At 43.2% G+C, this 12,749-nt stretch overlaps 1 protein-coding gene across 9 annotated transcripts in view; it reads left to right on the top strand.

Annotated features, from left to right (window-relative positions):
* The window catches only part of AGPAT3 (1-acylglycerol-3-phosphate O-acyltransferase 3), an 85,471-nt gene that overhangs the window by 63,000 nt on the left and 9,722 nt on the right, over positions 1–12,749 (top strand). For all 9 annotated transcript variants that reach the window (XM_021540017.2, XM_021540024.2, XM_021540020.2 and 6 more), the window contains 3 exons: positions 6,553–6,779; positions 11,390–11,559; positions 11,748–11,909. In XM_021540017.2, coding sequence (XP_021395692.1) covers positions 6,602–6,779; positions 11,390–11,559; positions 11,748–11,909 — 510 coding nt within the window. In that variant the 5' untranslated portion in view covers positions 6,553–6,601. The remainder of the gene's footprint in view (positions 1–6,552; positions 6,780–11,389; positions 11,560–11,747; positions 11,910–12,749) is intronic.

The raw sequence follows: 12,749 nt of genomic DNA, 5'->3' as shown, positions 1-12,749 counted from the left end.
GCCAAGATGGACAACATTTCAAGGAGTGAGCTTTCATCTGATTTCATCGTGGTACCAGTTTTTCTTTTTGAAATCTTATTCCTAGTTCTTACAACTCAAAACCAAACTTTAATCTCTGTGACCTCAGTTTAGTTTAAGGTTCTTTTCCATACCCGTCAATTAAAAAAATTGATGGCAAGCAGGATTTTTAATGAACTCTGAATCAGCCTTGCATCTCACTGAGGCACGTTCAGGGAAATTAGACCTATATTTTGTGAGAAACTAAGATAATCTTTCTGTCACGCTTAGGTTTAAAAGGCTGGGTCTGTAGTAGACAGTTTGTAATGCTGTGTGGGATGCAATTGAGTAGCTGCCTATTTTTACAGCTTTTCTGGAGAATCCCTGGTACAGACTGTTCAAATGGGTACCAAAGCTGTTGTTACACCTTATTTGCTTATTTGCTTATTCTCTCTGACTCACTGCAGTTGATCTAAGCTCTGTTTTCCAGCCTACTTAGACACCTGTGGTTGCCAGTGCTGGTTCTAAAATAAATGAGGCCTGAGTAGTGGAGATTGCTTTTAGTGGTGTTATGGCAGAGTGGGCAGGAGTCTTGGGATGCTTTTTTAAAGTCTGGGGCAAAGGCCTGGCTAAATACTCTCTCCATTGGTTTTGTGTGGCTTCTGCATCACGGGGGTCAGGCTCCCAAATTCCTCATCCCAGAAGGAGATGTGGTACAGTGCAGGAAGTGGGAGCCTGTTGTCTTCCTGAATATTTTCCTGTTATCAGGGTTGTTTGTTCTGAATATATTATTTTGCTTTTAAAAGCTGGATGCCCACTGCACTTTTCTCTTCCAGCTAGAAGAGTATTGTGTATTCTGCAGGGAATAATTATTTCTTAGCAGTAACTTAGTTACTTCTAAGCATTGGTCATAAGATAATCAACATCTTTTTGTGTGGAATTTCCCAGCAACGTCCAGGAAAGTAACCTGCTACCCCAATGTGGTAGTGTAGCATTTCTGAAGGATTCTAAAATAACCAGATTGGGATCTGTACTTTATTTATCTGACAAAGAAATACAGGCAGGGCCATTGGAAGCTGTCCCTCATATCTCTGCCCTGACTCTTGGGGAGCTGCTGATTATTCTTGGATTTTCTGATCTCAGGAGAGGTGAGGGAACAGACACTTAGACTGGTGATTTTCATGCTTTTGAAAGAGAAGTAAGCCTGAGTTTGGTCATCAGAAAGGCTGAACAGGTAGAAAGCATACTCAGAAAAAGCCATTTTCTTGAGTTTCTGGTTTCTGCTGCTTTCATCTGTCCCCATAGTCATGAAGCAGCTCATGCAAGAGGTAGATATCACTTTGAATAAAAAACAGATTTTATTTTCCTTGTGTGTTTTTGATGAGCAATGTTTGTAGAATTCTGAAAAATCATCAGGAAACTCCTGATGGGCAACAAAATTCCTTCTTTGTACTGCTTCTGACATTAACCCTTCTTCAGAGGCAGGGTTTGACAAGTTTGTACAGACATCAAGGAGGCTTAGAAAGCTTCACTTGAAAAAGACAGGGTTTTAAAATGTGGTAAAAGGTAAAATTCAGTGATCTAAAAGTTTCACTCATTTCTCAAATAGCAAAAGTAGGTAAAACACCAGATTCCAGGGCAGGGGAAAGATATTCAGGGCAAAAGATATCTGTAATTGGTTTCATGGGTGGAGGTAAATATGGCACAGCAGAGATGCTAAAAGCATGTTCAGAAAAGCTGAAGGCAAAGGTCTGGAGATGTAAATACTGCCTGCCACAATTTTTGTTGTTGTCCAGCACATTAATTCTCACTGACTGTAGTATAGGATCAGTGGACCAGTTTCTAATTTCATGCTCATATTCATGCAAACATCATGAACTTCAGAGGGACTGCACACACATGACAGACAGCAAGAAATTAATTAAAAACTGGAGTTCAAAGTGAATATACTGTCTTGTGGAATGATTAGTGGCTTAACTTTTAATTTTGAGTTCATAAATAGCTACGTGTCATGAAATGCTGTAATGTGCATGCTGTGTGTTTGATTGATTTCTTAATGAATGCAGTCACACTTCTCTGTCATTCTCCCTTCTAATGGCTTTGAACTTGGTGGCAAATTCCAGTGACATTTGGCAGAGGTAGAAGTCTCCAGGGAGTTTAATCATTAGGACTATCATGAATGTAGAAAGCTGGGTAAAGGAGAAAGGTGATATTCTGACTTCTACTGAGAGGCACGTTGTATCTTTTGGAAAGCAGAGAATCCATGTGAAGGTGGAGCTTCAAGACACAACTCTGTCCTCGAGTCCAGGACAGAGCCACTGGCCAAGGCTGAACCCATCAGAGGTGGGGGTACCACCTCTGGGGCAGTGTACTGAAGAGAGAAGGTGGGGAAGAGCTCCACAGCAGAAATTGTGGCCAGAGAGAGGAGTGTGAGTATGTGGGAGAAGCCCAGGAGGTTCCCAGGTCAGTGCAGAAGGAGAGGCAGGACGTGCTCCTGGCACTGGAGTGGAGATTCCCCTGCAGACCCTGTCGAGGCTGTTGTGCCCCTGCAGCCCAGGGAGATCCATGGGGATGCAGAGATCCACCTGCTGGCCCTGGAGGAGCCCACACGAGAGCTTGAAGAAGGCTGTGACCCTGTGGGAAGCCCAGGCTGGAGCAGGTTTGCTGGCAGGACTTGTGACCCTTCAAGGGACCCACTCTGGAGCAGCCTGTTCCTGAAGGAACACCCCATGGAAAGGAACCAGGGTGGAGCAGCTGGTGAAGAACTCATATTGGAGAAGTTCATGGAAGACTGTCTCCTGTGGGAGGGACTCCCCTCTGGAACAGGGGAAGTGTGTGAGAAGTTTTCACTCTGAGGAAAAAGGAGCAGAGATGGGTAATGGTCTGACCTCAGCCCCATTCCCTGTCCCCATGCACTGCTGGGTGGGAGGAAATACAGAAAATCAGGAAGTTGAGCCCAACAAAAAAAAAGGAGGGGTTGAGAGAAAGTGTTTTGAGGTCTGGTTTTATTTCTCATCACCACAGTCTGCTGTGATTGATAATAAATTGAGTGATTTCCACACACTGAGTCTGTTCTGCCCATGACAGTAATTGGTAAGTGATTTCTCCCTGTCCTTACCTTCACCCACAAGCTTTTTGTTGTGTTTTCCTTATCCAGGTGAGGAAGGGAGTGATAGAGTGGCCTTGGTGGGCACCAGTCCTCCAGCCAGGGTCAGCCCACCACCCCAAGACATTTATCTCCTTGCTGTTTTCTTGCACAGAAAGAAGGGAGAGAGCCCTGAAGGATGCAAAGCATTTAAGAACTTTTTCATCAGGGCAGATAGATCAAGACCAGGCTGGACTGGGCTCTGAGCAAACTGGTCTAGTGGGAGGTGTCTCTGTCCATGGTGTTGGGGTTGGAAGTTGGTGATATTTAATGCTTCTTCCAACCCAAACCATTCTCTGATCCTGTGAAAACAGGGAGAGTACTAAAATTCCCTACAGCTCTCAGTGTGCCTGTACAGGAGGAAATAAAGGTTTTGTGGTGAAGTTACAGTGTTTAAGGAAAGCAAGGGCAAAAATAAGATTTTACTAGTAGGTCTTTAAAAAAGCAGATGATATGGATAGGTTTAAAAAAAAAAAGAAAATAGTGCTGAGACTTGCTGTCTCAGACTGGGGCAGCTGTTTGCTTCCTAGATACTTCACTAAGCTGATCTTAATACATATGTCAAATGCAGAAGTGGTGTTTTTCCTTGTTTCAGCAAATACTGATTTCCCCATCCTCCCCCAACCCTGACCATGGGATACAACAGCTGCTGGCCACCTTTTGCCTGTTGTCCTGTCCCTAAATTGCCTGGCTGTCCTACATGGGCAGGGATGCAGAAAACTAAAGAATTCCTGGATTAAGGTTAACTTCTAATGATCTTAAAAGTCAAATACAGTAAGTGAGATTGTCAGAACAGAGACTGGCAGGTTCTGTATGCAGCAGTAAAACTGGAAGGATCAGACACCAGCAGCAGGACCAGAGGAAGTGGTCTCAAGCTGTGCCAGGAGGGCTCAGATTGGACATCAGGGGAAATTTCTTCAGGGAAGGTGTTGTTAAGCATTGAAACTGCCTGGGGAAATGATGGAGTTGCCATTCCTGGAGGTGTTCAAGAAGTGACTGGATGTGAGATTTAGGGCTGTGGTTTAGCTGATGAGTTAGTGGTTGGTCAAAGATGGGACTCAATGATCTTGGAGGGCTTTTCCAGCGTTATTGATTCTGTGGTGCCCAGCTGGTGGAGCAGGATGCTGGTGCAAGAGTGATAAATCCTGTTTTCCATGTCCAACAAAGCTGGACAAACCATCCTGGTGCAATGTGAGGAGGAATGTGTCCTTTGGGGGTGTGTAAAACAGCAGTGTTCTTAATATAAGAGACAAACACCAGCCCCAGACTGTGCTCAAAGTCAAGAGGCTGTGGAGGTAGAGCCAAACCATTTGATTTGAGGATAGATAATACCTGACATTCCTGTTTCTCCTTGTGCCATTTGTGTGTGCTTTGTGCCACTGTCTGAGAGGGGCCAGGCTGCGTGGAAAAAGGCTGTAAGTGCTGCTCTAATGACTGTCATAGATAGAATCATGTTGGAAGAGCTTCCAGGATCCTCAAATCTGGCCTTTGGAATGGTTTGACACTGGACACAGTTATCAGCAAAGCTGCTTGCAAGTGGCTCTGCAGAGGTCAAGGAAGAACTTAAGAAATAGCTTGTGGGGGTGGAGGGAATTGTTCTTTTCTTGTTTGTTTGAGCTGGCTTTTGAGATACACCAGATGAAGAGAATGACTCTTGGAAGTGAAGGACTTGGTGTTTAATGTTTGGCAGTATTTATTTGAGCGTGCCAGTGGAAAAGACAAACAAGCCCAGTGCTAGAGAGTCACTGGATGCCACAGCTGCCTCCTACAAAGCAATATGTGAATATGTGAACACTGGTGATGTTTTGGCTGTGTCAGACAACTGCAGCCTTTTGGGGAGGGAAGAAGGAGGGCTCCACTTGTTCCTTTTCAAACAGAAGTCTCTGCTTCCCAACAGCTGTTCTTAAAGTAATTTATTAGTGGAAGAAGTGTTTCTTTCATCCTTACAGGAAAACACTGGGAGAATTTAGATTATTTATCATGAGCTCCAATGCTATTCCTTCTGGTTTGCTTTGCTTTTCTGTGGTAAGCACAATACTGGCTGTGTTCAACCAGGCTTTTTTTTATTTTTTTGCCTGTCTTATGTGCTTCTGAAGTGAGTAGGTTATTAATGACGCAAATGGATGTTAATTGTGCAAAAACTAGACACTCTGTGCCTTGAAAGGCTGTACCTGATTGGCAGATGAGAGGATAGAAAACATTTTATTTCACAACAAAATTGCTGTAGAGTTTTATAAATAGCAGCACACCATAAGCAGGTGGTGAGTGAAAATGATTTGATTCCTCACAGCTGGCAGGGACTTCTTCAGACAGCAGGTCCACATCACCTTGGGATGCCTGATTTGTCAAAAATATTTGTTACCATCTATTGCTTGGTCAGGTCATTTGCCACACTTGCAAAAGCTGAGGATGAAAACCATCAGCAAGCTGTGGCTGTGGCAGAAAAACAGGGTCAAACTTTTATTTTTTTGGTGAGACCTTGAGGCTGTAGTTTGACAGCCTGGCTGGCTTTGCAGGGCTTCCAGTACCCAACAGGTCAAACAGGCCAGTGCTGGATAATGTGGGGCTTGCAATAAACTCAGTTTGGTGGCTTGGTAAATACAGTTGCTGGGTTAACTTTGTGCTGGCAGGATTTGTGGTGGATCAGGCTTGTCTAAGCTCCTGTGGCATTCTGCTGGTTCAGGTGTTGCCAGTCTTTCTGCACGTGGTATAAATATGGCACATGCTCAGAGTTAAGTGTTAATTTGGTGGAATCAAGATTCTACACCAATGCCCATTCCAGATCAAGTTTCTACTGCTACATAGCCTAAGGCTTTTTTATCATTTTACATTTCCCCCCCACACTAACTGGTATATTTGATCACAGAACTGTGGCTTGACAAGGTGAGAAGTTATTAAACCTGCTCCAGCATGGGTTTTGAATGTGGGAGAATACCTGATTTCCATTTCCATGCCTTAGTGTTGGCCAGACTGATGCTGTGTGTGAGCAGCCCTGCTCTTTGCAGGGTGAGCCTCCTGTTGCTGTTCAGGAGAGAATCCCTAAAGGCACAGCCCCTGTTTGCCCACTGCTCACTGTGAGTGCAGGGCTCTGTGTTCCTCGCAGCATTAACTCCCAATTACGTGGTGTTTGTTTGAAGAGAGGTGTGAGATGAGTCTCTTCAGCAAACAATAATCTTCCTGGTGGGCTGTAAATTGTAAATAATGATTCCTACCTATTTTGGGCAGGGGTTTGCACCATCACCAGTTTGTGTGAAGACCTGCATGAGGCAGGCTTGGAGAGCACAGTGTTTATTGGTTTGGGTTCTTCTTGACGAATGAGCCTGGACTATTTCAGGGCTTTTGCTTTGTCCTTCCTCAGAGCTTGTAAATCCACTCCATTTGACTCTTCTGTTGGTTTGGGTCTTTTTCAGGACAGTTATTCTGAGTGACGGCCCTTGCACACGCTTCTGAGTGGTTATCATGGGCTTCATTGCCTTCCTGAAGACCCAGTTCATAGTTCACCTCCTCATTGGGTTCGTCTTCGTTGTCAGTGGACTGATCATTAACTTCATTCAGCTATGCACGCTGGTCCTCTGGCCCATCAACAAGCAACTTTATCGCCGAGTGAACTGTCGCCTTGCCTATTCCCTGTGGAGCCGTGAGTATGCTGGGCTGGGCTGGGGAAGAAAAAGAAAAAAGCTTATCTTGTTTTTGCCTTTGTCAACCAAAGGAAATATATATATATATGGACATGTATCTCTTTGCGCACAGAGACAACAGAAATGGTAAGTTAGGCGCAGATTCTTTCAGAGCAGGTCAAAACAGCCTTTGGTTTTTGGGGGTTTTTTTGTTTGTTTTTTTGTTTTTTTTTTCTGGAATGTCGTTGTCGAGGCAAGACGGGAATGAGAAGACTCTGACTCGGAAGGCTGCTGAGAGTAAAACTCTGATTTATTCAAAATACACTGCTCTTTTATACAGAGCTTTGCAAGGATCAAATCCATTGGCTCTGAAGTGAAAACAACACACACCATTGGTGCAGAGTGCTTGACGCACAGTGATAGAACTTAACTATAAACAATGTGAAAAACAAGAGAGATAAAGAATTATTTACATTCTTTCCCAGCTCTTTCCCAGGCTTTTGCCTGGCTAGAAACTCTCAGTTTCTTTCTTTGACTGAATCTGACACCCACACTAGAATACTGGGAAATCATACAAAAGTCAAGGGTCTGATGTGTGTTGTCACTCTGTTGTTCAAAAAAGTGGGAAGTAAAGCTCCTCTGCACATCCAGATTATCTGATAGGACTGATAGGAGTTGTTACTTGTGTCTCAATGCCATCTTCATCCAGTATCAGCACCTGTGCTAAGGGACTGGCTCAGGTACTGAGCATGTGAGCAGTATTGATCATGTAGGAGCCCAGGTTTATTGTGTGGGCTGCAGAGGGAGAGGTCTATCTTAAACTATCTCCTGTAGATGTCTCTGCAGCTGAACTGTGTGACAAACTTCAGAATCCACTTCCACCCTTCAGTGCCCATCTCTGAGGCCAGGGTCTCCTTGTGAGCATTTTTCAGTGGTTCTCCTTCTGCCCATGGGTCAGCTCTGCACTGGGTGCAGCTTCTTTGTTCTCTGTCAGACCTTTGCAAAACTTCGTCCCCATGGATGCTGCCTTCTTCTCCTCACAGAGCTGGCTTTCTGAAAATGTTTAGAGTGTTTAGAAGGCTCTCAAATGTCACCTCCTGCTTCAGCAGTGAATCATCTAATTGGTTTCCCTTCCCCATCCCTTCCCAGTATGCATGGCCACTTACCTTAGTGCTCAGCTCAGCATCCAACTCCCACTTTGGGTAAATGAGTCACCAGAATGAACACTGAAATTACAGCTCAGCAGTCCACTGACAGGCACCCACATTTCGTAAATCATCAGTGTGAAGTGTCACCAACAAAAACTCTCTGAGGTGTCTGGTTCTGTCTCTTTTTAAGTGTGTTGTCCCTGCCTTTACTTGTGCTTTTTGTCCTGCCTACTGAGAAGCACAGGAGAGAGGAAATTAAATAGACTAAGCAGGCAAATTGTCAGAGAAAAAAGGTATTGAAGTAGAAGAGCTTAGTAGAAACTTCAAAATTAGTTTGGTTGGATGAGGGTGGGGACATTTAGGAGTTTTTATTTTTAATTTGCTTGTAAGAATTTCTTTGTTTTTTTAATAATGTAGAATCTGATCTCGTGCTGAAAACTATTGCTGCATTAATAGTTAGGCTTTTCTGAGGATATGAGCTGCTTGTTCCTGTAAGGCTTTAGGCTCAGCCCTTAGTTAGCATTGTGCATGAAAACAACACACTTCAAATGCTGCTGTCTTACATCCTCTAAACACTGGAAATAACCCACACCATTGTTCAAAGAGGTTTGGAGAAGCTGAGTAGATAATTGGTTGTATGTAGGATAACCCCTAGTGTATAGCCTGTTATAAATTAACATGTTGGAAAATTAAACTATGAAAGTCAATGTAAATGTTATGTGGGATTGCAAAAAGCTGATGTCCTGTAATGGAAGAGCTGACAGAATATGCTCTTCAATTGTGATTTATAGCAATTTAGGTAAGCTGTGTAAATGTAGTAGCTCCAGTGTTGCCATTCATAATGAAGTATATTTCAGTATGAAGAAGTCTTTTGGCAAGGAACCTGTAGGTTGGTGTTCTGCTCTGGATGCTACATTTTGCTCACTTTCTCCAAGCTGTTTGTGGTTTTAGGCTGAGGGTCTGTAAGAGAAAATGCTCTGCCCAGCTGGCAGAGGATCAGTGTGCAGGGAGGGATACACAGGTGATCCTCTATGTGCCTCTCTACTGAAAACCAGGCTCTGTTCTCACTGTGTCTCCTCTCAAATACATAAAGCCCAGCTTCCAAAGGGGAGGGAGAGAGACTCTATCCAATGTTCCTGACAGACATCTGGGGAAGGCAGTCTCTTGGGCTCTGGCCCCAACATAAACCCATAAATTCGTGACAGGTAGTCTGTACTTGCAGCTCTCCCACGTCAGCTCCTTTCAGATGAATCACACCCTTGGAGAGTGCAGCATGTTTGGGTTAGTCCTGTTGCAAAACTAACCTCTCAAATGTTGGTACTTCCAGCAGAGGATGTGCTGTGCCCCTCGTTTGCTTTGTTTCTGGGGGCTTGTGAGGCTGTAAATGCACCTGCTTTGGTGTGTGGGACCCCCAGCTTCAGGGGTGGTCGAAGCAAGGTGTTGCTTATTCCCTCTAGGAACTGTCCTGGGCAGTGCAAGTGTTGCCATTCCTTCATTCAGGAGGATTTCTTGCTGTAGCATTGATAGGATCAGTGCCACGCAAAGGAGCTGTAACCCACACACTGAAAAAAGGAAACGAGCCCACTCCTGGTTATAATTACATCATTTGTCAGCACATTTGTTAAGGACAATCTGTTTCCTTGTGTTAATCCTTTGGCTCCTCAACCCTCCTCTCTCAGTATGAACTCTGGCAAATCCTCCACTGTTTTAGGGAGAAAGGTTCTGCAGAAAGTCACATCCACTGTCCTGCAGATTTTTTTCCCTGATTTTAAAGAAGAAACACAACCAGGTGATTATAATTTTTATTAGAAAATGTAGCAAGTACTGGAGATGTTCCTCCTCAGTACACAGTCAGCAATGGAAAGGGAAAATTGCTCAGAGTACTATGATGTGTTTGGTACAACTGCTCCAATTCTCTTGGCCACCTGTGTGGAAGGTGATGTGAGGACACTCTTCCTGTCCTCTTTCCCCTTTTACTGAGCCAGGATAACCAGAGAAAGGAAGGTAAGTGAACACAAAACATGCAAAGCTGGGAAGCAGTGATAGAAACCTGTACCTGGTACAATTCTGTCTTTCCTCTGCCATATTTCCAATTGTCTGGGGTTAAGCTCTTTTGGCCAGCAACATGTATAACTTTGTTCTGCCTCCAAATAAGCAAGTGCTGAAAGCGATAAGGAGAATAACCTGGTGGGTGAGTAAGTGGTCATGAGTGAAAAAAAACAGTTCTAGGTGAGCTCTGTACCCTCAGCAAACCAGGACTGGTTCACCTAAATCCTGTGTTTGTCTTCTCTGGTGTGGTGCAAGACTGGATCCCAAACTCCTGTTTAGCAGTATGGATAGATGACCTTGTTTGATCCCACTGATGGGAAATGCCTGTGCAGGAAGGTGCTGTCTTGTTTGGCAAAACCAGAAACTCCCAATGGGAAGCTGAAAAACCTCCTGGCAGAGCCTGATAGAGGGAACAGAGGGGGAACCACAGGTGTAGTCATGTGGGAAGGGTTGGACTCCTTTTAACCGCTGTATTTGTGCAACCACATTTTAATTTCAACCATATCTCATTGAAATGAGAAAATATCAATGACTACAATTTGCAGGGAAGCAAATCTTCCTACTGGGAGGGTGAACTATTCTCATACTTTTTATAGTTGTCCCATGATGCAAGCAATGACTTCCATCTGCCTCAATGTACTGAAAGGAGGGAAATAAGCTAACCATAGCAACTACAGTCAGTGCATGCTGAATTTAAGTGGAAGGGGGTTTTATGATGAAAAAAGGGGAGGTGGAAAATAAAAAAGGGTAACAAATGTTCAGGGTGGAATAAGAGTTGCTTTGATACTTTGAAGTATTGGAGTAAATGGAGGAAAAGGGCTCATTCTTTTGCAGTAAAAGGAAGACAAAATTTACTGTTCCTGTCTTTGCCCAGGTATTTTGATAAATTCACTCAATTTTCTGCTGTTTTTAACTCTCTGTTGATGATCATAATGCAGAACAATTAGAGCCCTGTGTTGTAATATTAAAATCTATCACAGAAGATCTATGTCACTGCACCCCTTTAAAAGACCTTTATTGGTCTGTTTACCTCCATAAGGCTTGTTTCATGTGGAGCAAAAACATTAGGCTGCATCTATGCATAATTTGTATTCCACCTGGGAGGAACTGTGCTCATTTAGTGGAGCAATCAACAGCTCCACTGTCTGTTTTCAGGCATAAAAGACTTTGGGTTTTTATTCCAGTGGTCATGAAATTTTGCATTTGAAATGCAATGCCCAAACTCGTTGCTGTTAAAAACTTACTGAATTATCCATAATGCATATGTCTGGTGCCTTAAATACTCCTTAGGGATGGTAATATGGTGTGGTCTATACCCTTCCAAGCTTTTATTTCATCTCTGCTGGGTGTTTGGGGTCAGGAGAGGCTGGGCAGTGGATGGGGCTGAGGATGAAACTCTAAATGTTTTCTTTCACTTTCACCATTTTTGCTAGAGTTGGTAATGCTGCTGGAATGGTGGTCAGGCACAGAGTGCACCCTGTTCTCAGACGAGGCCACGGTGAAAACCTTTGGGAAGGAACATGTCATCATCATCCTGAACCACAACTTTGAGATCGACTTCTTGTGCGGCTGGACGATGACGGAGCGCTTCGGAGTGCTGGGGGTATGTGGACCATGAACTTTCCCTTCCTCTGCAGGGTGACAGGTCTGTTTAAAACCCATCTATAAACAGTTTCTTTGCATTTAAGTTCTTAGATACAGCTCCATCATCTTAGCTTCAATGTGTTTGACCTCGTTGCACAAATCAGCAAATGACATTTTTGGATTGTCACTTTCTTTTTTTTCTCCAAGAGTTCCAAAGTTCTTGCTAAGAGAGAGCTGCTATATGTGCCCCTAATCGGCTGGACGTGGTACTTCCTTGAGATTGTTTTCTGCAAAAGAAAATGGGAAGAGGACAGAGATACAGTTATTGAGGGATTGAAACGTTTGTCTGATTATCCTGAATATATGTGGGTAAGTGTTGAGTCCCTCCTCTGGCATTGGCTGCTGGAAGTGAAACGGTGACAGACTGGTGCCTGTGGCTTTGTGTGTCGGGAGAAGGTGTGCCCACTTCCAAGAATTGTCACAGAAAAGCCATGCTCTGTTTCAGATCTTTTGGGATATACTGGTAGAAAACTGCTTTTGTCTGTTGGTAAGGGAAACTATTTGAGAAACAGTTCAGAAGCTTGAGAATCATTTATAAATCAGGCTTGTGTGATGCTAACAATTCTGTCCAAACTTATTTTTGCCTATTTAAAAAAAACCCCAAAACTTACATTTGATTACTACATCTGCATAACTAAGATTGCTATATCTGTATATTTCCTCAGGTAGGTTGAAAATACACATAAACAAAAAATCTGTTTTGGAGAAGCGAGTGAATTTAACTGCACAGACCATGGATTTTGATAGAAAATTCCTGTTAGTGTGTTCATTGATCTGTGAAATTACAGGTTTCCCAAAAAGTCTCTGTGAGAACATAAGGCAAGCTCATATCTCCTTCTGCAGTTACATTTTTTCCTTTTTATTTTGACATTATTTAAAACCAAGGGTAAAACATCTCTGTTTCATTGTGTGCAATGCTGTTAAACTTTACTGCAGCAGCACAGTGGTGTAATCAACCCATTAACCTTCTTAGAGTTTTGAATGCAAAGATTTTGATAAATTCTCAGCTTTGCTTTTATAGCAACACAAGTAACATACAGTTATTTGGCTTATAAAACATTAAGAGGCTTTTTATGCATTTTAAGTGAGTTTTCAGTATTATCCAGTACAGCTTGTTAAAATGAATAGTGAAACATTAAGCCTTAACTA

The sequence above is a fragment of the Lonchura striata genome, chromosome 2, assembly GCF_046129695.1.
Source record: "Lonchura striata isolate bLonStr1 chromosome 2, bLonStr1.mat, whole genome shotgun sequence".
Classification (NCBI taxonomy): domain Eukaryota; kingdom Metazoa; phylum Chordata; class Aves; order Passeriformes; family Estrildidae; genus Lonchura; species Lonchura striata.
This window is presented reverse-complemented; position numbering and strand designations above follow the sequence as displayed.